At 36.1% G+C, this 24,655-nt stretch overlaps 1 protein-coding gene across 1 annotated transcript; it reads left to right on the forward strand.

The window, feature by feature from the left end:
* Positions 1–5,956: 5,956 nt before the first annotated feature.
* LOC138709282 (endochitinase-like) lies at positions 5,957–23,120 on the forward strand. The gene is made up of 11 exons (XM_069839937.1): positions 5,957–6,069; positions 6,616–6,696; positions 6,809–6,978; positions 7,353–7,518; positions 9,516–9,738; positions 12,115–12,238; positions 13,075–13,272; positions 14,308–14,389; positions 17,727–17,938; positions 20,875–21,093; positions 22,911–23,120. The coding sequence occupies exons 2-11, from the start codon at positions 6,630–6,632 to the stop codon at positions 23,031–23,033; spliced, it is 1,584 nt and encodes a 527-aa protein (XP_069696038.1). The 5' UTR covers positions 5,957–6,069; positions 6,616–6,629; the 3' UTR covers positions 23,034–23,120.
* The last annotated feature ends 1,535 nt before the right edge of the window (positions 23,121–24,655 follow it).

Genomic DNA, 24,655 nt, shown 5'->3' on the forward strand with positions numbered 1-24,655 from the left:
GATAATATTAAAAATGTGTTTCAGGGAGTTGGGACAAGACGCTAAAAACATGTTAAGGAGTTATAATATTTTGTCATTTATTTATAATGTTATAAAAATTATTTTAAAATTTCAGTTATTAAAATTTACGCAGCCTAATCTTTTTATACACATTTTATTTTATTGTACTTTATTTGAGATTCCATCGTTAACGTTTTATGTTGTCAACGTTATGCGATAATTCCAGATGTGAAAAATATGAAATAGTCTATGAGTTTAAATAAAATAAATTATGACGATTTTATTTAACTGGAATGTTTTAAATATTTTGTCCATATTCCTCTCATATATTGTGGGTATCACCACGGCATGGCGCGACCTCAGGTTCGGATAGAGGAGACGGCCTCCAGACATGGAGGGTATCTGCGAATATATTGAAAAAGCAGTCGTGGACAGCCGATAAGGGATGATCCTCCAGCTTAGGAGTTGGGCGAAGTGCTAACAACCAATCACCATAAAAATTAGTTTGTTACGAAACCTCAAAATAAGCCTCGGAATGGGACTGATTCTCTGGCACGACCACAGCAAAGAAATAACGTTATGAGATTTAGAACTTGGAACGTAACTAGTCTTTATAGAACAGGAGGAGTAACATTAGTAGCAAAAGAACTAGCTAGATTTAGAATAGACTTCGTGGGAGTACAGGAGGTTAGGTTAGATGGGAATGGGATATCACAAATAGGAGATTACTTGTATTATGAGAAAGAAAGCAATAGTCACCAATTATTAACAGGATTCTTTGTCCATAAAAGAATAAAGTCAGCAGTAAAAAGATCGAATTTATCAGTGATAGTCACTTAAGGGTAGATGGTGCAATATCGTAGTTATAAATGCCCACGCTCCTACAGAAGAGAAAGGCGACCATATAAAGGATAGCTTCTATGAGGAATTGGAACACACTTTTGATCAGTTATCTAGATACCACATGAAAATTTTATTTGGGGATTTCAATGCTAAAGTAGGACGGGAGGATATTTTTAAACCGACTATTGGAAAAGGGAGCCTACACGTGACTAGCAATGGCAATGGCGTTAGGTTAGTCAACTTTGCCACATCAAAAATTTAGTTGTCAAAAGTACAACATTTCTCCTTAAGGATATACATAAATATACTTGGACTTCTCCAGATGGATTGACACACAACCAAATAGAGCACTTCTTGATAGATAAAAGAAGACATACTAGTATGTATAGTAGACATTCGAACCTTATTTATGCTAAGAAGTTTTAAGCGGTAGGACGTTATCCTGTGCAACTTAATGTCGAAACATAAAAGTGCAACATCTATGCTGATAAATGGTTGATTGATTGATTGATTGATTGATTGATTTATTGATTGACTGACTGATTGATTGATTGATCTGGCAATGACTAACAAAATTTCCACAATTCGCTTTCGATGGAAAAATAATATTCTGCGAGGTTTGTAGCAAATAGGTATGTAACAATAGTTCAAATATATTTTAGTGAGTAGGCCTATTATAATATTTATACATTGACTGAGCTATGCTGGGGTGAAATTCTTTTAAACACAACTACACTTTAAGCTTTTAGATTTAGATAGTTATTTACGGATCATTGAGGTTTCGGTTGTTCGAACCAAGTAATCACAGTTTGTGATAGAAATATGGCAATACAACATTTAGGGTTCTAATTAAGTTAACTTCTACACTTTTTTAGATTTCACATGAAAAGAAGTGCCACCTGAGACAACATGTGCAAGGAGAGGGACATAAGGCAAAAGCTCAGCAGAAAAATCAAATGAAACAAATTCTTATAGATGAACAAATCTAACTGCCGCTCTCGCTCGCTGTGTTCGTTGCACTTGTCTTTCGAGTCTCGTCTCGTAACTCTCGTGCGCTTCGAGTCTCGCTCATCATTATCTAAATAGGATTTGGAAAGATTTCGTAACTTTGAATGACATACATCATTGAAATAAATAACATTAGAGATGTTTAATTGGTACAAAAGGACAAAACAAAACAGTATCATAATTATCTAAATGTTCTGGTTCTATTATAAGATATTTCCTATGGTGATATAAATAGAAAAAAATTTCAAATAAATTTGCATTTCTAAGAAACGTGAAACATAACGTTAAGAGAAACGTTAATATTTTTTACGAGGTTGGATAGGAAAGTAACGCACAATAATTTTTTTCTGCGTTAGTATTGCGACTGAGATGTTGACATTTCACAGAGATATAGTTTGAAGTTTTATCTACAGACAAAATTATTTGTTTTGCATGTCAGCTCTAGCGTTAACTACGCAACAAAGATGGCGCGCATGTTACTGTCGTCAACTTGTGAAGAGCAGCGAAGTGTTGTACGATTTTTGTGGGCTAAATAAAGGACATAGGCTATATCTAGTATTCAGGTAAAGCCTGCCTGTGAAGCAGATTTGAATAATTTCAAGCGAAAAATTGTTCTGGGGCCGGGTATCGAACACGAGACCACTAGCTGAACGCACCAGCGTTCTTACCGACTGGCCTACCCAGGAACTCCACCCAACATCGTCTCAGTTTTTCCACTTATATCCACTCACCTCGAGTGGGCTGACGAAGAAAGAAGTAAGGTCGACCACGAGCAACATGGAAGATGGGTTCTTCGAGGCTATGAAAGAAAGAAAATTATTAAATGACCACTGAAGAGATCATGGAGAGTGGTACAGTAGAAGAGGCAAGACCGGTCCTGTGACCTTATCATGTGCCGTGGTTTTATCACCATTGAGTATGGAGGGGGAAGATAGGTTTTTCCATGTCCGTGTAACATTAACCATCATGAAACAACTCTCGTTCTGATAGCTCATTCTTTCCCTCTCGCACAGCTCACTGCCAGATCTCGTCTCTCATCTGTACTTTTCTGTTAGGATAGTTGACAATGACTATCGTATTGTACAGGTATATTGATTTGGCTGTACATATTTTATATTTGATTTGTCACAAGATGTTAACTTTGTAAATACAGTATATGTAATAATTATTTTATGCCATCCTAGCATTATAAACAGGTTGTCACTACATACAATATAGTGCGTAATCGGCTTATTATAGCATGCGTGCCAATAAAAACAATGACGTATTCGCTGTGATGTAATACCGGAACGCTTACTATCTTGCTTACCGCTTCTACGCACGACGTAACAAGAAATGAAATACAGGACAGAAGGTGACGTATCATTTATTTCCAATCTCTAATAATTTTGTATCACTTTTGTAATATCACATGAAACAGTTCTGTGGTTCAAAGAAACCATATTAACAAAATAAAGGAACATTTGTAACATAACCTGTCAGGTCATTCATTTCTCCTTATTCAGTGTCAATGCCAGGCCCAACTAATTGATACGAACATACGAATTCTTTATTCCGAATTTCTATCATAATTTATTTCCTACAATTTATAATGCTAAGATGCCATAAATGTTGTATCCAACTCGTGAATAATCTTGTTATGGCACTCGTGACAAATAGTCACTCAAGCCATAATCATCAAGATTATCCACTTGTTGCATAAATAACTATTAATGTCCTTTCAACCTTCATTATATCTAGCTTCCTTTCATCATACAGAATTGAGTTTGAGCGGAACTGATATAAAAGTCTAATGTTTTCCGTCTGCAACAGCTGCACCTTAAATTTTTATTGCTGCTGATATTTCTTTAGTGAATTTATTCAACCGTTTAGCAGATAAAAGCTATGCACACACCGATAGACATACATGTCGCGGAATCAACAAATAATTGTGAAGCCACAAATTTCTATTAAAATGTTGAGAAAAATTAAGAATCACCATTTCGAAACCCCCGAATTACTTTCTGTATTTACAAGGTACTTTTAATTTATCGTAATCAACTGGGTATATCAATCATCTTCCATCTCTGTCAATGACAGCTTCCATACATTGTTATACTTTCTTAAAAACGAACTGAGTGTGAAATTTCAACGCAGACATTTCACAAATTTAGATAAACGCATTGACAGTAATACAAAGATGTTTACACACTGAAATATAGCAATTCATACAGTTGTTGAAGTCAACATTGCCAAATGTAATAAATTACAAACTGCCTGTAAAATGAAGGTTATCGAAATTTCATCGAACTGAAAATAGTATGGATCAAAATATTCTGTTCAAATGTTAATGAGTTTACATATGAGTAGATGACGTCACAACAGCGAACAAGTTGTAACTGGTGGTTTACTAGGTACTATGCTAGTCGCTGAATCCAAGGTTCGCAGGTTCAAATCTAGCAAAGAGCGATGGATTTTATGGGAAACGAAATGCATGGTTTCTTCCGGAAGTAAAAGTGAAGCTATAGGTCTCCTGTTTTAAATATATGGCCCTCTAAATAACCCTCTTCCTGACAGAGGACTCGAAGCAAAATCTGTAGGCAATTTCTAGCCAAACTTTTAATTTCGACGTTAAATAACCCCTGCAATTGAAAGCAATGCTAAATAAAATAAATTACAGAAGATGAATATAATTTACAAAAATAATTTAATTAATCCCACCTCATCCTAACAAATAATGAATATCTATTGATTTGAGAAAAAATCGTCCCGACAGCGGGAATCGAACCCGAGACCTCTCAGCTGTGCGCGCTGAGCGCTCTTTCCATCTGAGCTATACCAGGACACGATCCACGCTGCCGGCCGAACTCCTCTCATTGTAATCATAATTATAATAATTATTAGAGACGAGAATTTCATGTACTATAAAATCCCAAAACATGCATGCATTCATGCACTATCAAACTATGAAACATGCACGATCAAGCGAAAAATACATTAAAATATGCACTTCCATTTTGTTCCAAATTTCTTATTTCACTTTTTTATTTTTGCACAGTTAAGAACTAACAACATTTCTAAATTTGTTTCTGTGAAGTTTCGGCACTTGTCAGGGAATATGTTTTTGTAGGCAGAGAATGACTTCTGTACATTACAAGAAGTTATGGGTGCAAACTTCAATTAACCTTTTTCTGTTATTTTTTTCTTTTCCTTCTTCTATTCTGATTCCTGAAGCTAAAATGAGGGGCATAAAATCCGAGGAACTGAAGTGTTCACTCAAAACCTATAAACATGCATTTAAACTAAATGTAATGTATATTACATGAATGATTAAGATAAAAATTCCTTAAAAATACATTATGCATGTTTTTATCCCTGAAAAGGGCAAAACATGCAAATATGCACGGAAAAAGCACACATATTTGGAACCAGAAAGAAATGAAATGGATAAGTACTAAGTTTGAGCTATGTCCTATGTTCCTATAAAAACATGCATTTGCATGGAATCCTCGTCTCTAATAGTAAGGAATTGTTTTTAATTTCGGTCAGCAGCTTATCGATTAAGTGAGATTACTGCCTAATACTAGGTTTACATATCAGCCAAAACGTCAATCAGAGGCAAAGATGATGTATTTAGGAAGAATATCAAGAACTAAGAACTTTTAGAAGTTCTTAAAATTACTGCCTCTTAACCGTTTGCTATCATTGTTTCCTCATGCCAAACAAAACAAAATCGGTCATTAAATGAAATTCGCTATTTCGAAGCAGTGGTCGTATGAGAAATGTAAAATGCAAGACACAAATATGAAATCCCACGCATGCTGATTTTAAAGAAACGAGGCTTGGTGGAACAGTCAACTTTTAAAGATCTCGTTAAAATTAAATGATCCGTTTGTTGACAAGTGCGGATTTAAAGAAGCTTGGTGAAATCGGCCATTGAGTTATAAACATATGTTTTATTGGAATACAAATTTTTAAACGAATTTAGGTTCACCCTGTATTGGGAATCGCTTTTCAACAGTTGTCAATGCATTAACGCACTTTTCCATGACACCCACCTAGGTTACGTTCATATTTGTGCATATATAAATGTTCTAATAATAGTTCATTTGTGGAATGGAATATTTTCTCTGTTATCATTTTATTCAAGTTGTGGAGGGGGTATCAGCTGGCGTTATATATATGCTGGGTACCGAGTTCTTCTGTCTGTGCCAGTTCTTCGAGGACAACTGAAGTTTGGTAAGCTAATATACCAATAATTGGTAAGCAGCGCCTTAAATTTAAGACTTCTTTGCCTTCATACTTTCTCGTAACTGAAACTGTTTCAGATAGGATGAAAGTAGAACGAAATACAGGAACAGACGCGTTAAGAACAGGCTTTAGAGTAATTCTGGCATAAGGGTCTCACATAATCTCACGTCTCGTGTATTTTTAAAAAACTTATGTGTGGTGTGGATACTTCTCTGATTGTAATTGACTCGTACTTATTGAGTATGAGCAATATGTGCTCAGTAGTTAACTTTAAAACGGCTATACACAGACAGGGTAGACAAATGTATAACGAAAACCACCTTTTTCACACCAAAAGGACTTACTGTAAACATCTGGAAAATAACTCTTTGCGTCACAATAAGTTCTCTACACATCGTACAATTTAAGAGTGAAAGTTCAATACTGTTCACAATATATTTTATGCACGGAATATAATCATTTTCCACACATTCTAATAAAAAATATTCCTAAGACGGACAGGACACATTCAACAAAGACATTTTATTTTTGTAGCAGTGCCTCTAAAAATGAAGACGTTCGACTTCCTTCTCCTTTGTGGAGTTGTACTACTCTCTCTCGCCATATCAACCTCAGGTGAGTATGAATATTTTTGCTGCTCATGATAATAGCGATAATAATGATGGGGATTTTTGTGATGTTTTAGTGTTGATGGTGCTGGTGATAATGGTGATGTTGAAATGTGCAGGTGACAAGCCTTCGCGGGTTGTGTGTTACTTCAGCGACTGGGCCATTTACCGTCCCGGACTAGGCAGTTACAAGATCGAAGACATTCCGGCTGATCTCTGCACTCACCTTATCTACGCTTTTATCGGAGTCAGCAATGTCACGTGGGAAGTCCTCGTACTGGACGAAGATGTTAGTATTGAAGCCCTTATAAACTTCCGCATGCATATACATGATTAGAAAAAAAAATAACCACATTCGGTAAATACAAAAAGTTATTGAAAATTTTATCTCCGATATGAGTATTATTTTACAATTATTTAAACATGATTGTCGTTCGTAATAATAAATTTTAATAATTGTTTCCATGGAGGTGGAAAGGAACTGGCCACCCTACCCCATTATTTGGTCTCATAAGTGGTGTCTTGTTGGTATCACTTGTCTTGGGACAGTTGACTAAACAACAACAAAAAAACAACAACAAGTGTTGCAATTCTTACAGTTATAATGCAAATCACTCTATGAGAACATAAAAATGTAGTAGTGAAGTATAATTAATTTTTCAGGTGGATTTGGAGATGACAGGGTTTGCCAACTTCACAGCACTCAAGACTAAATATCCTGGACTGAAGACAGAGGTGGCCATGGGAGGATGGGGCGAAGGAGGCCGGAAGTACTCGGGAATGGTTTCCGACAAGGCGCGCAGAGACACCTTTATTCCCAGTGTCGTAGGTAAGCAATAGTGGTGATAAGAAAACAATGTCGTATACAACAGCATATGGAAACGTATCCGAAAGAGACAGATATTTCAATATTTTGATACATAAAATTATTATATCATAGGCCTTCTAAAGGTTCTCATTCCCCTGATGATAATCTGAGTAAAAGTAAATATTTCAACATGAGTATAATAAATAATTACGAATATTGACGCAGTTATTTCTCATTATTAGACGAGAATCACTGTGAACTTGTCTACAGCTTTCTTTTGTAAAATGTATGTTTAACTTCAAATGAGTTGTCCCAGAATATTAATCCATATTTCATTAAAGTATGCCATTTTAAGTGTATTCACATCGAAGGATTTTAATGTATAACATACAGACCTCAATTTAGGAGTAATACATGTTATACGTGTGTTGTGATTCTTTGAGTTCAATTTCATTTAACCTAATATTGTAGGAAAACTGAAGACTATTATGTCTACTAATTTTATTACACTGATTTCATTAATATGAAGTGATAGTTTATTTGCTGTAAACCATTAATTCATTACCTTTAATACTGTATTACAAGTGAATAATTTCAAGAGAAAAATTGTTCCGGGGCCGGGTATCGATCCCGGGACCTCTGGTTGAACGTACCAGCGCTCTCCCAACTGAGCTACCCGGGAACTCCACCCGACACCGTCTCAACTTTTCCCTTTATATCCACACAACTCGCGTGGGCTGACGAAAAGCCAGAGACCCACATCGAGTGCACACAAACTCTGTGTGACTTGGAATTGTGGTTTTCTGTTAACGTACACAGTGACTTATATATTATGCAAATCTAGTCTTTCAGGTGAAGCTTCCTGTAAAGCAGATTTGAATAATTTCAAGGGAAAAATTGTTCCAGGGCCGGGTATCGATCCCGGGACCTCTGGTTGAACGTACCAGCGCTCTGTCAACTGAGCTATCCGGGAACTCCACCCGACACCGTCTCAACACAGAGTTTGTGTGCACTCGATGTGGCTCTCTGACGTTTCGTCAGCCCACGCGAGTTGTGTGGATATAAAGGGAAAAGTTGAGACGGTGTCGGGTGGAGTTCCCGGGTAGCTCAGTTAGGAGAGCGCTGGTACGTTCAACCAGAGAGCGCTGGTACGTTCAAATCTGCTTTACAGGAAGCTTCACCTGAAAGACTAGATTTGTATTACAAGTGTTTATAAAGTGACCGTATTATCACAATTGTATCGTCTGCAAATAAGATTACCGGAGATAAATTATTTATAGTTGAATCAAAATCATTAATATAAATTATAAAAAATAATGGACCTAAAATTCATTCCTAGAGGACTCTATATTTAATATTTATAACACGTGAAAGACATACATTATAATACGTTTTCCGACGAGATATAGTGTTAAAAGTTGTGTAATCAAGATGTATAATATTTATAAATTCTGAGTTTGTAACTTCGTGCATTTATTTCTAATTTCCAATTGTTATTTTCTATTTGATAAATAGGATGTAAACCGACCTCGGTTCTCATCTTTAATACCAGGAAACTTTAATTTGTATATTTGTATATTTGTAATCTACACAGTCAAATGCTTTGACCAAATCACAAAATACTCCTCCAACATATAATTTAGAATTAAAAGAATTCAGTACCGGTAATTCATCCACCAGCCTAAAAGCTACAGTCTCTGACGAGTTTTGTCTTATAAATCCTAACTGCTCTAAAACTAATATATTGTTGGATTTCAAATAATAATCAATCACATAATTTATACATAACGTTCTCAAATACTGTTGAAAATACTGTTAACTATTATATGTGTTTATAATTAGCAGTATAGGCTACATATATCTCCATCTGTATATTGATTTTACTCTTTAGTACAAGTATTTCAGTCTTTCTGAGAAAACACGAATTGCATATACTATAATAATAACAGAGAACTGCGTTTTTGGTCGGTAATCAAATCTTGATCTATGTATTCTATGTCTGATTTGTTTATCGACAGCCTTTTTGGAAAAGTATGATTTCGACGGGCTAGATATTGACTGGGAGTATCCTGGAGCATCGGATCGCGGCGGCAGCTATAGTGACAGACAAAATTTCTTCTATTTCGTGGAAGAACTGAGGACAGCCTTTGACAAAAAAGGAAAGGGTTGGGAAATCACCATGGCTGTACCAGTCGCCAACTTTCGGCTCCAGGACGGCTTCTATGTCCCTGATTTGTGCGAGTGAGTAGCTTCTGGATTGTGAGATTATTTACCTATTTATACTACATATATATATATATATATACTACAATTTAAACATCGTACCAATAACATTGGCAGATCACAAGGATCCTGAATTCTAGAAAACAGAAATTTCTAAATGTTGTTAGAAGAACAGTAAATGATGTATACATTTTGAAAAAATAGAAAAACAAATTTCTAATTAAAACTGAACATTTTGAATCGTGCCTATAAAAATTTATCAGATACACTACATATTATTATAACAATGAGACATAAATATATATAACAATTAAAATGTAAATCAAATTAAAGTAGTAGGGTGCCATGCATAGACATTTCGCTAGCTCGCGCTACGAGCGTGCTAAACTAGCCCCGGCTATCGACTGATTACTTGTACAGGATTCATATCATATCATATCGCTAACACTGGTTTATGAATACGAAAAACGTTAGTTCGCTGATCTTCCACCGGAAGCCCGCACTAAGAATGTCTATGAATATGGCCCTTTGGGTTTAAAATAAAGGTGATAATTCAAAATGTTAAAGGAATCTTTGATGATGCCTATAATATTTTTTTTCCACAGTTTGGTGTTGAATTTATTTTATTTATTTATTTATTACTTTATCTATTTATTTATTTATTTATTACTCTATTTATTCCTTTATTTATTTACTTATTTATTTATTTAACTAGCTAGCTAGTAAATACAAATTAAATTTATAAAACAAGAAGTCCACACCTGTAGAGTAACGGTCAGCGCGTCTGGCCGCAAAACCAGGTGGCCCGGGTTCGATTCCCGATCCTGGTTGAGGTCTTTTCCGGGGTTTTCCCTCAACCCAATATGAGCAAATGCTGGGTAACTTTCGGTGCTGGACCCCGGGCTCATTTCACCGTCATTATCGCCTTCATCTCATTCAGACGCTAAATAACCTAAGATGTTGGTAAAGCGTCGTAAAATAACCTACTTAAAAAAATAAAAAAATAAAACAAGAAAAATACGTGAATACCATACGTTTTTAATATACACCCTGTAAATTTGGATATACTACCCCTACTACCAAAAAGTAGTTCCATGACTGACTGAATACATGGTTTATAATTTGTTTTTTTTTTTCTGAGTCAACTTCCTTTGCCTGGTCAATTGTTTCGAAACGAACTGTAGGATCGAGAACAGCAGCTATGCTTTTCCTACTATATATACTACACAGTCCTGCAGGTTGAAAGTGACGATAGGGCACACTTAAATGAATAGAAAACCTATTATTACGTTTTGTGATTAAATGAACGGTTAATTAGAAAATTAAGTTGGAATTTCCAGCTGACTGGCAAACTCGCCGCTAATACAGTCAGGGGGACTCGAATACAGATGTAAGAGGTCAACGAAATCAGCCTATGTGAGCTGTCTCCATCCTGCCTCTCTGGCTACAACGTTGCAATCTGGATGCATTTTTTAGTGGATTATTTTACGACACTGTATCAACATCTCAGGTTATTTAGCGTCTGAATGAAATGAAGGTGATAATGCAGGTGAAATGAGTCCGGGGTCCAGCATCGATAGTTATCCAGCATTCGCTCATATTGGGTTGAGGGAAAATCCCAGGAAAAACCTCAACCAGCTGACTTGTCCCAACCGGGATTCGAACCCGGGCCACCTGGTTTCGCGGTCACAGGCGCTAACCGTTGCTCCATAGGTGTGGACTGTATACATCGTTCAGTGGCTTAAAATTAGTGGTTTTGTTTTATTAAATTTACACGAAAACCGTTCACGCTATTGAAATACGCCAGAGGGATAAATGATTTTTTAGCCTAATACATTTTCTACCGATATTAAAAAAAATCATGATCCTGCTCGCAAAATTACTGAATAAGAGGATGTTAAACATTTGAGGGGGACATTTTTCTGAGAAAATTATGAACTTCCCACGAATGTGGTATTACACTTTTTTTTCATACAACATAAGATATTCCCTCTGAAAATGTGCAGGATTATTTCACTTCCACCCTATATATAAAACCAATAACTCAGTGGTATTCGACCGGGGGTACGCGTAACCCTAGGAGTAATCGAAGACTGTTTAGGGAACTAACCTAAAAAATTGGTACATTTGTATCTAAAAAATAACTTCGAAGAATGAGAAATTTGTTACATAATGTGGTTCAGTATACTATCCCCAATTACCTCTAAAAATATTTGTACGTATATCCCTCCCATCCTGTATAACCGATACAGCGATTTCTGAGACGGAGATAGGCTTGAATTGTTTAGAAAAGGAATGAAGAATAAATATTTGTGGTGCAGTTTTTCTTCGACATTTCAGTTTCCTGTGTTACCATTTCCCCAGTTCTCCAATAGCGCTTGTTTCTCTTCTCAGGTTGATTGATGCAGTCCATGCGATGACCTACGATCTGAGAGGAAACTGGGCTGGGTTCGCAGACGTGCACAGTCCCTTGTACAAGAGACCCGACGACCCCTACGCTTACCAAGCCCTCAACGTTGTGAGTGTCCCAACCTTTAGAGTTCTTCATAGTTAAGGCCACTAAACAAAGTGCAAACAAAAAGGAAAAAAGAAAAATATATACATCGTGATCCTGGGAAGTATATATTCATATAAATGTGATACTTGAGTGTGATGAGGAATCACAGCAAGGGAAATTTGGTATTTAAAGTTACTAACTTGTTCAGTGGTGAGTCATTAAAAATATTTTACCACTCAGGTTACTGACATTATAAACGAACATGCTGATTAATTATTTATTAATTACGAGTATATAAAATATGCTTATTTTAATGCATATATGAACATTGTGTGCATCATTAAACTATTATAGCTGACGTGATCTTTGGCACGAACGAAACCCCACCACTGAAATATTGCATACCTGCCAGCAGTCACGGTTGCATTACTATGCATCTCTCACCCGCGGGTAAGAGACGCTAGACCAAGGATGCACTGTGCTGATGACCGCTGCTCTACAGAATCTTCTCAAGTATAAATCTCCTTCTCCTCTCTTGCGCATAAACAGTGTCATATCGTTTAATTGAAGGGCTCAGAGCCATAGTGGGCCAAGCGCCTTATATTAAAAACTGAGAAAACAAGGGTTAAAATGGAGTACTGTAATTTAATTAAACATATAACAAGTAATACAAAGTATGTATATTAAAACTAAATCATATATCAATCTTCATTAAACTACCGTATTCACTTAACTTTAACCCTTGCTTTCTCTGTTTTGAATAAATGGCGCTTGGCCCACTATGGCTCTGAACTCTTCAATTTCTATTGTAAAAATGGATAACATTTAACTGTCAATGTTGGCATCTCTGTTATTAGAATGATGGGATGCAACTCTGGGTGGATAAAGGCTGCCCCCCCGACAAGCTGGTGGTTGGTATCCCATTCTACGGACGTACCTTCACACTGAGCCAAGGCAACACGGACCACGGCCTCTTCACCTACATCAACAAGGAGGCGGGCGGTGGCGACGCTGGTCCTTACACCGGCGCCAAGGGAACTCTCGCCTACTACGAGGTGAGTACTTTCTCAGTATCAATAAAATTCCAAGCCTACCACCACAGTCTAGTATATACAGTCACGAAGCTTGAGTTGTGAGGTTGCTAGGAACAATAGACTGTGCTGATACTATTTCGCATTGTCTGTAATGAGGCGATATTACCGATCCTAGTGGTTAGCAACTATCTATGGATGCATATTTACTACGTATTGAGCTTCGTGACTGTATATACTAGACTGTGCTATCAGCCTGTTACAGCAATGGAATTAAAGTATTATTATGTAATATTTTTGCATGAAAGTTTGTGATTCATTTAATTACTGGTGATGAGTTATCCTCATAACCAATTTGTAGCACTGCCGGTTAGCACTACATATAGTATAATTTTATTTAATCAGCAAATCAGAAATAATGCTGTTGTATACTTCTTGTTATTATTAACTGAGCTACTGTATAATAATTAAAAAACGACTAAGTACGATAGTATTTGCCTCTTTAAATTCTTATAAAGGACCAACATTTCATTTTATACAAAATTACCAAAAACAATGTCAGGAGATTCGTAGAACCCCTATAACTTCAGCGAAAAGTTGCTATTTGTGTGGTGTGAACTAATCGTAGGTCACCGCTTGATGACAATCATCTCACCATACCCACAAAACAAAGAACTTTAACTCTTGATGAATATCGTAATGAGTGCAAGGAAAGTAATTAATGTACCATTCGATGCTCAACCACCCAGTAGACCTAATATATTGAAGGCGATACATATACTAGGATATTAAAACTTGATTAAATTTTCTAATAATTAGGCCTATATGTTGCGGATAGCATCGGCTCGCTGCCGCTAAGAGGCAATGATATGTTGCAGGTTCCATCGGCACGCTCCCGCTAAGAAGTAAGAATGATAACAGACAGATTTCCTGAATAGGTGCCCACTTAAACGTTCCAAGTTAAAAGTGTGTTAAGAATATTACAGAGAAGCAATATTTGAATGTTAATTCTAGATTTACATTCTATTGAAAAAGTACAACTTACTTTTATTGTTTCAGATTTGTGAATATCTCCAAGCGCCAGACAGCCAATGGGTTCAGGAGTTCGACGACATTGGAAAGTGCCCTTATGCCTGGAAAGGTAAATGTCGAAATAGCCTGTATCAAGTACCATATTTGAAAGGATTTTGCTCGTCATTATTCTATTAATTCTGTTTTCTATCTTAATTTACAAAAATAAAATATATATGTTATGGAAGCATTCTACCATGTAATGCCAGGTACTGAATATTTTTGTCGCAATCGGATGCCAAAATTAATATCCCTTGTACAGATGTCCAAAAAAAAAGTGGCCGCACTCGTGAACAGCGAATATTTTCTAAGTCCACTTCGGGTTACGGCGATGTTACATGATGCATACACTTATAGAAGCAGTTTCGGAACTAGTATGTTTAAGAATGAGTCCTTCACATCTCCGTCTCGTAGAGGAGTGATAGTGTCTTCGCTTAATGATTCGAAGGTTGTGATTTCGAGCCTTGTTGAAGTTATCGTTTTATTTTGTTATCGTTTTTAGCGATATAAATAATGTTCAAGTTATCATTTATATTCTGTTATCGTTCTTTAGCGTTATAAATAATATTCAAGTTATCATTTGTATTCTGTTGTCGTTCTTTAGCGATATAAATAATATTCAAGTTATAATTTATACTCTGTTATCGTTCTTTAATGTTATAAATAATATTCAAGTTATAATTTGTATTCTGTTATGGTTATTTAGTGATACAAATATAATACTTAAATTATCATTTTGTTTTGTTATCGTTCGTCAGAGATATAAATAATGTTAAAGTTATCATTATATTCTGTTATCGTTGTTTGGTGATACAAATAATACTTAAGTTATTTTGTTTTGTTATCGTTCGTCAGAGATATACTGTAAATAATATTTAAGTTATCATTTGTATTCTGTTATCGTTCTTTGACGACATAAATAGTATTCAAGTTAGCATTTGTATTCTGTCATCGTTCTTTAGCGATATAAATAGGATATTCAAGTTACCATTTATATTCTGTTATTGTTCTTTAGCGATATAAGTAATATAAATTTACCGTTAGATTTGAAACAATATAGTTGCATAATACTAGTATTAGTTTCTTCTTATATTATTATATTATACTATCCTGTAACATAACAAAATGAAAAGGAGTGACCAGGATTTGAATCTGAGATACTGACATCTAAATTCGGACGTTTTTCCGACTGAGCTGCGGGACACAAGTAAAGAATCATATGCGGAAAGATAGGCCCAATTGGCCTCCAAGACGTCCAGGATGGGATGCCGTGATTGAGAACAGTTGCTATTTGAAAAGACTAGTCGATTCCATGCCCACTCGACTGCAAGATGTGAGCAAGATGGGAGGAAGAGGGATTAAATATTGAATCGTGGCTTTTTGTTTTGTTTTTTGAACTTTTAATTATTTGAATTTTATAAGGCAGACGCCAGTTAGTTTGTTTCGTTTATGCCACGAAAGATATTTTTCTTGAGAGTGTAATCTTTCTTTCTTTCCATTTACAGCCTTAATGTCATAATAAATAATGATAAAGTCATGGTATAAATTCATGAACCTGATGTTAATTACTAAAACAGTCATAAAAGAGACAGGAACAATTATATTTTCTCTTTCTTTCTTTCTTTCTTAAATACAAAAAAGAACATAAAAAGCACTACGTTGTGTTTGAACGCACGACCTCACGAATACCAGCCCGAAATGCTACCATTACGCTATCAGAGTAACACACAGAAAACACTTTAATTATAACTGTAGATATCAGGCAACGTAGTCCAACAACATGTAACATCGCCTGTCTCCGAATTGTAGTGGAGATACCCGAAGGGAACTTAGTTTCTACCCAAGAGCTGCCACTTTTTCTTTTGACAGCTGTACATGAGTACCGTCACGTGAACATTAGGGAATCAATTTTGGAAGAGGTGGTTCGCTATGGCTTAAGTCTAAAGTCACGTATCCATGAAGCTAGGATGCCACGCACGGTCGCCTCTCGCGGTAGCCTCGCTTGTTGTTTGCCTCGCGGTCTTGTTCTTTTGGTAGCGAGGCAAGAATGCAAAGCAGCATGGGGCACAAATTAGTGTGCGGCAATTGAGGCAGTAACATCCTGTTGCATGACAGCATCTTTACCAATGAACAGTCAACACGGAGCGAGTTAATCACTACGAGATGTTTTCTTGCATTGTATGTTATCTTAAGCGATGATCATGTGGCACGGTGATCTCATAATCAGAAGTCCAGCTACTTGTAAATGTATGATGTCGACTCTTATTTCTTTAACAGTGATGACACAAACGGCATGTAATGATTAAAATTCTGAAAGAAAGACTATAAAATAAATTTTGAAACGAAATGTACGTGTATTTTCGTATTTTTATCTATTTGTTATATGAGGTAAAATGGAAATACAGCTATATACAAAAGAAAATGTGAGATTTTGCGGTGGCTTATATGCTATCTCTCTGTGTACTTTGTTGTCTTCTGAACTGCAATCTGAATTATTGTATAGTCGTCTGATCATCAACATCATCATCGTAAATGAACTGTAGATTAAGTCTTAGAACTTTTACATCTAGGATTATAGGCTCATTTCATATGTGTCTAAGTAATCGATATTGAAATGCCACTTTTAGTATCGTTTATTCGTTGCATATGGTGTGAATATTTCCTTTTTAAGATCTTACATCTTCTACTATGTTTTCTGTTTTCATTTTTCTCTTGTATTATGATTTATTTGATGATCCAATCTCATCTCTGCGGCTTCGAGTTTCTTCGGCAAATTTTCCCTTTTTAAGGTCGAAATTTGCTGCCATATCGTAAAGATTGTTTTTTAAATACTATTGTGTAATCTTACTTCTGTGTTTTCATATGGTTTGCAAAATTATGCCCAATTATTCCATTTATTTAGTGGATTTTGTTACTTCATACCAATATATTTGATAAAATTGTGAAATTAGCTAACCTCATGAACTTGTTTCATTATTTTGTTTCTAACTTACGTACCTACGGCTTTATCAAATTATTTCATAACGTTTATTTTCGAATGAATATTGATATTCCGAATGTTAAAACAAATTATTGCCTACTATATATATATATATATATATAAAATTACAAGATGTTATTCCAAGAAATACATTTATTTATTTAGGAAATAGTTCAAATTGTTGAGTTATTGGAAGTCAGCTCTAAAAACTTTCTTCTATAGTCTTCTGCTAAACGTAGTATGTAGGTCATAAATTTCCAAAATACCAGTATAAATCTCGTACGACTTGTCTGGATTAAAATCACTCTGTTTTCTGAGGACGCATCAGAAATGACTGGAACAGATAATCTGAAGCAGACCATGATTGACATTGTTTTCTTTCTTGTGAAGCAAGGAATTTGACATACAGACGGATTCGGTGTTACAGACACTCAATGGGTGGGTTACGAGAACGCCACGAGTGTGCAGATCAAGATGGACTTCATCAAGGAGAAAGGTTATTTGGGAGCCATGACTTGGGCCATCGACATGGACGACTTCCAGGGCACATGCGGGACCAAGAATCCACTCATCAACGTCATGCACGAGAATATGAAAGGATACGTGGTGCCCACTCCCCATGTGTCTACCACCCCCAGGGTATGTTACAATGCTTTACTATTCTTAGTGTTGAAAAATTTACAACAAAATATACTTCGTTGTTTCTGAGATAACTTCTAGTTAGAAGTCTAACGAATCCGGATTTGATTCTTGGAGATGATGATGATGATGGTGATGGTGATCATGATGATGATGATATTTTTATAAAGAAGTTTTCTGTGATAACACAGGCTTCATTAACCAAAAGATACCTTCTTTTGCCAGTTCTCTCGATTTATCCGACTTCATCAGTCAGTACCTCCGATTAAGGTTCTGTCTGATATGTGTATCTATTATCAGACAGTACATTTCACTTGACGATATATGTCAGAGGAAAACAATTGTTTGTATGCATCTGAAGTCTGACTAGTGTAATATGTAGCTAATCAGTGATGTATGCATTGGTTGGGGAAAGGAACTGGCCACCCTACCTCATTATCTCCTGGCCTAGTTACCTAGTGATGACTTATTGGTGTTACTTATGAGTAGACAGTGGATGCGGAATGACTTAAGGAAAAGTGAAGTTGTTTCGTATCAGAGTATAATGGCACGTGCCGCGCCGTCCGTCTTTTGTGTACCTGGCGAGTACAGCAGCGTTCAAAATGAAGGAACCCCGATCCGATCATAGTAACATTACAACGCAATGTGTGCAGTTGTGTTATCCTGCTCAAGTATTAGTACGCGTTGAATATTTTGTGCTGATCCATTCATAATGGCAAAACGTTAAATTCGCTCAGAGATACGAAATGCAATTAAGAAGTATGAGAGTGACATTTTATGTATTAACGAAGACGATATCGTGTGTAATGTATGTAAAATTGAAATAAAAACCAGAACAACTCAGGTTATAGAGAAACATTGCAACATTACATCGCACAGGAAATGCGTTGAAATGAAATCTGAGGAACCATCTACATCATCATCAACATCATCATCATCATCATCATCATCATCATTTAGTTGTGCGGGTCTAACGACATGTGCAACATGATGCTCAGTACAATTATTCCTCTAAAGAAATTGAGTGATCCCCATTTTAGAAGTTTTCTTCAGAAATTCTTTCCATACAAAAACTGTTTAAGCGATAGACGAAGACGATTCAGTTTCGACAACTTACGAGAATATATCGTCGTTTACTGCAACGCTGGTAATTGCATCAATGATGACGAGGACTGAACCTTGCAAGGTATGTACTACAGTGCGTTATTTTTCTTTTCCTTCTGAATGTACGGAGATACAGTAGCATATTGACATCGTCTGTTTACGTTTAAAACCTGTTCAGCCAATGGTCTGAATGAAAAAAATATAACATAGTAAATGTGCACTTAAATTCAACGATAAGTCATCCCGCATCCACTGTCTACTTATGAGGTTCAAATCTGTCTTCCTACAGTTGACTAAACAACAACAGTCAGGTTTCTTTTCTGTATAATCTGCTTCATTACCTCTGTCCATGAGGGTTGTGGTTTACTACTCTTCCTTTTTCCTTCAGGTTTCCAAATTGGGGCTTCTACATCAATACATTTTCTCCTCTCATAATATACCCGTAATATCTTAGCTACATTTCTTTAATCAATTTAACAATTTCTGTTGTAACACCCATTGTCTCTCTGATCGTAGCATTTTAATTTTATTTTTATGATGATGATGATGATGATAATAATAATAATAATAATAATAACAATAATATCAATAATATACAGTTTGATAAAGTATTTTTCTAAGAATTAAATTCGAAATATTTAAGCCCCATTAATAACTCATCGGGCAATATTTCACCACAGGACTGTGATTTGAACCTAGAAAGATGCTGAGATATGAACAAATGGGCTAAGGGACAGTCTTTTTATAACCACGTCTTCCATTCACCAGTTAACCTAATATCATAACACCATTACATTTTCTCCGCATAGTCTCAGTATATGAAAAGAGGCGTTAAGTAAAGAATTGGTAATTTTTCACGAATAAATATTAAAGTTCACTCCATTCAGTTCAACAGATTTTCAGTATATTACAGCCTATCGTCACAGTCTAGTATATACAGTTACGAAGCTCAATACGTAGTAAATATGCATTCATAGATAGTTCCTAACCACTAAGATCGCCTCATTACAGACAATGCGAAATAGTACCTGCACAGTCTATTGTTCCTAGCATCCTCACAACTCAAGCTTCGTGACTGTATATACTAGACTGTGCTATCGTGGTATTTATTACCTCGAATTTTACGGTGGAATAGACAAAAAAGTTTGGTCTGTTATGATATGTTCAGTTCTCCCTAAAACTGACTCCGTACCTCTTAATGCCGTAGCATTGTTCAAATCTGTCTTAACTTCCATATTCTTCTCTGAGATTGTAAGAATTGAAAAGTTTTGCTCATGAAATTTCGACCAGTGTACGGAGCGACGTCCAAAGAGCATCGTGATCAATTTGGGGGAGCTACAGTGGTAACGGAATCCGGTTTTATAAGTGAATTATAATCGCTGAGAGAATATCTTACTGACAACACGTTACTCTCGTACTGGTTTGGTGGTCAATCACATCTACTGAAGCATGCGGACATAGGGATAACAACCCGGTCGACCTCAACTCTCCATGGGCTTTCGCGCCACGAAATAATAATAATAATAATAATAATAATAATAATAATAATAATAATAATAATAATAATATGTCCTTAGTACTTAATTTTCTGTCTTTCACCTCCCTACCTTACTTATTTTCCTTGGGAAGATTATATTCTGCTTGTTCTTAAGAAATTCATAGATGACTTCTATTAATCTTTTCACCCGATCGTTCAATTAATACATTCTCTAAGAACAAAAATTAATTACAACAATTGCGAAATACGTTTAGATATGAATGTAGTGTACATATAATGCCGTGAAGTAAAGATTAAATTGATATTTTACTGAGGTTCCACGGACGTGTTGCAGCCTGAATGGGATCGCCCCAAAAGCACTCCTGGGGAAGATGGTTCCGTGACTACAACCACCTCGAGTAGTAAACCGCCAACGCAGGATCCTGGCTCCACAGAAACCACCACCCAGGGCACTACAGAAACCACCACGAAGGGCACTACGGGTCCCACACCTCCCCCTGGCTCTCTGGACTGCAGCAACTCCTTATACCTGCCCGCAGTTAAGTGCAACCAGGTAAACAGCGGATCGAGTGCCGTCAACCATTTGCCTTCTGTATTTGATTCCTTTCCTCACACCTCTCCTGTTCTTCATAAAGTAAGTTTCCTCCCTTAACTTTATTTTCCATAGTTTCTTTATTGCCTCTCTTCCGATACTTCTCTTTTGTTTAAATTTCTAGTTATTTATTTTCTCTTCCTTTCGGCCCTTTTATTTTATTTAACTTCTTTGTTTTTAAATCCCCCCCCCCCCTCCCGTTGGTTGTCATCTTTCCTATTTTCTTTTCCTATGTTTTATTTATTTTGTTCTTCCGATATTTTATTTTCTTTCCAACTTAATTCTTTTCATTTTTCTTAATTGTTTCTTTATTTCTTGTCTTCTTTTATCTTCCTTTTTCTCCTTACTTTTATTTTCTTATCTATATATTTTCTTTTCTTTCCTTTCTGTTCTTCCTTTGGCCTTCTTTCGCCAAGTATGTGTTCTTTTTAGTTCTATATTTTTCCCATATATCTGTATGTGTGCATGTATTCCCATTTTATCATTTTCTTGCTTTCTTTTACCTTTCAGTATATAATCTCGTCCTACCCTTCTTTTCGATTTCACCTTTACTAAATTTTCTTTTTTTCGTTTTCTTTACTTTTCCATTTTCCACTCTTTCTTATACGCATGTCTTTCATTGTACAATTTCACCCAGAATTATAGTAATTTTATTACTTAATGGATTACTTAAGGATATTTGTATGAATTATGACACACATGTGTGTGTGTGTGTATACTGTACATACACAACATACATAGTATACACAATACATTCATACATACAATTCTCTGAAGGGCCACCGGTGCAGCTCAGTCGGTCAAGGAGCTTGCCTGCTGATCCGGAGTTGCGCTCGGGTGCGAGTTCGATTCCCGCTTCAGCTGATAACCTGGTTGGGTTTTTCCGTGGTTTTCCCCAACAGTAAGACGAATGTCAGGTAATTTATGGCGAATCATCGGCCTCATCTCGCCAAATACCATCTCACTATCAACAATCCCATCGACGCTAAATAACCTAGTAGCTGATACAGCGTCGTTAAATAACCTTACTTACAAATGGCTTTTAAGGAACCCGGAGGTTCATTGCCGTCCTCACATAAGCCCGCCATCGATCCCTATCCTGAGCAAGATTAATCCAGTCTCTATCATCATTCCCACCTCCCTCAAATCCATTTTAATATTATCCTCCCATGTTCCTAATTATGTCAGGTGAAGAATACAATTCGTGCAGTTCAGCGTTGTGTAACTTTCCCCATTCTCCTGTAATTTCATCCCTCTTAGCCCCAAATACTTTTCTAGTAGGTTATTTTACGACGCTTTGTCAACATCTTTGGTTATTTAGCGTCTGAATGAGATGAAGGTGATAATGCCGGTGAAATGAGTCCAGGGTCCAGCACCGAAAGTTACCCAGCATTTGCTCATATTGGGTTGAGGGAAAACCCCGGAAAAAACCTCAACCAGGTAACTTGCCCCGACCAGGAATCGAACCCGGGCCATCTGGTTTCGCTGCCAGACGCGCTGACCGTTACTCCACAGGTGTGGTTTTCTAAGAACCTTATTCTCAAATACCGTTGTTAATCTCTGTTCTTCTATCAAAGAGAAAGATGAAGTTTCACAACCATACAGAATAACCGGTAATAAAAATTCACTGAACTAAAATAGAGCATATGCAGAAAATAATAGCTATAATTAACTATTAAACGAAATGTATAATAATTCGAATGAAAGGCATAAACATAGACGCAACATTTAACAACAAAGTGACAACTCAAAATTAGAAATATTGAACTATGTTTCAGTACTACGAGTGCCTCCACGGCGAGCCAGTTCTGTACACGTGTGTCACTGGAACAGTGTGGAACCAAGCCAAGTCCTACTGCGACTGGCCGAGCAACACAGACACATCAGGGTGCGAGATGTGATTCAAGTAGGACTACTGCTGCAGTCATATTGCGCACTTATATTGATGTATTTTTCAGGCACACAATAAATATCTATCTTAATATACATCTGATGGCAGTGGATTTCAGACCAATATTATTTTTAGTCTTTATATACCTTTCCTTATTGTTGACAGATATTTTTCAAATACGTAGCTTTGTTATTCTACGCCAGTGATGTCAAAGCAAGCGCATTTTTCTGACCTTGACGTCATGCATGAGCAGCAAGCGCTAAGTATGGAAAGAGGAAGGGTTGTATATATGAATAAGCAACCAGTTGGATTAAGAAAACAGTGGTGCAAAAACTTCAAACGGAACGTGAAATTTTATGTCGTTAGTTTTATATGGCTTCTTTTTGTTTAATACTATCTATATTGTCTGTAAAACAAAAGTACTAAAACTGATTTCTTAATATTGCACTTCTGTTTTAAATCTTAATAACATAATAGAGAGTTAAGAAGGAATATTCACTTAGATTCCATAGTAGTATAATATTATACTGTATTAAGTGGATGAAACACATTATTCATAAAGGAAGTGATATTCCAAAGAAAGAGATTGAGTATGACATGATAAGTTAGAATTTATATTGATGGTATCTTTAGCCTTACAAAAGTAATCAATAAACTAATCAAAACAATATTACAGTACAAAGCAAAGTTACCTAGGTACTGTATCTGTTTTAAATGTAACTAATATTACATAACAAAACTCTTATCGCATTATGTTTTTAAGGTGATATTTGTGAGCAACTTCCTATCATCAGAGTATTAAATTATTCTCTCGAAATCTGCTGAAGCTATAGAGCTGACACTTTTACAACATATGGGCACGTATCTTTTGCTTATGATGTAACAGTAGTTGCTTTGTTAATTAATTTTCTTACAAACAATTTCTATGCGAATATTTTCAAAATTTTCAATACACTATCTTCAGTAACACGTATATACGGTATATTAGATTTACGAAAACATTCTGTAAGGCTACTAAATAAATAGGCCTATACCTGAAAATTTTACTTTTCTATACGAAAAGTTGAGATAATATTTCTTTTGAATAAAAAATCAAACTTGTGAAAAATGAGCATTAAAATTAAAACTTACATTCTTATAATGCACTTATACTTCTCAGGCAAATCTAAACATTAACATGGATACAGTTTTAATAAGTTCTCTTCCCTTTATCTGTTGAATCAGTGCTGGCCATCCCTGAATATAGCTCGACCAAGCTGCATATACCACCTCTTTCGTCTGTCTCATTCCTTTCCCCTGTAAAGTGCTCAGGCTCTCCTAGGCTCTAAAGCGCGCGCTTGCTCCTGTGGGCATCAATTGACATGCCTGTTCTACGCTAAGTTCATCTTTAAAGCATCGACTGTTAATCGGAAGCGAGAAAGGGTGAAGGGTTTTTCTTTAGACTGTCCATTGTTATCATAGAGATAATAAAAGTTCTTGGGGTTGTTAATATGGATGAAATAGGTTCGTTCCATCAAGCTGGTCATAGGCTATATCAATTCATGGATCATCTTAGGAGCATGCGGTGACTAGGTATCTGCTACGGGAATGAAACAGAACTGGTTGATATTGGAGAACGCTTTTTCGGACCAT

The sequence above is a fragment of the Periplaneta americana genome, chromosome 11 (assembly GCF_040183065.1).
Source record: "Periplaneta americana isolate PAMFEO1 chromosome 11, P.americana_PAMFEO1_priV1, whole genome shotgun sequence".
Lineage (NCBI taxonomy): Eukaryota > Metazoa > Arthropoda > Insecta > Blattodea > Blattidae > Periplaneta > Periplaneta americana.

Excerpts from the sequence above, each read along its gene's own strand:
- LOC138709282 (XM_069839937.1), top strand. The coding sequence starts at position 6,630 with ATGAAGACGTTCGACTTCCTTCTCCTTTGTGGAGTTGTACTACTCTCT. Across the intron at positions 7,519-9,515 it reads CTTTATTCCCAGTGTCGTAG|CCTTTTTGGAAAAGTATGAT; the intron begins GTAAGCAATAGT and ends GTTTATCGACAG. Across the intron at positions 12,239-13,074 it reads CTTACCAAGCCCTCAACGTT|AATGATGGGATGCAACTCTG; the intron begins GTGAGTGTCCCA and ends CTCTGTTATTAG.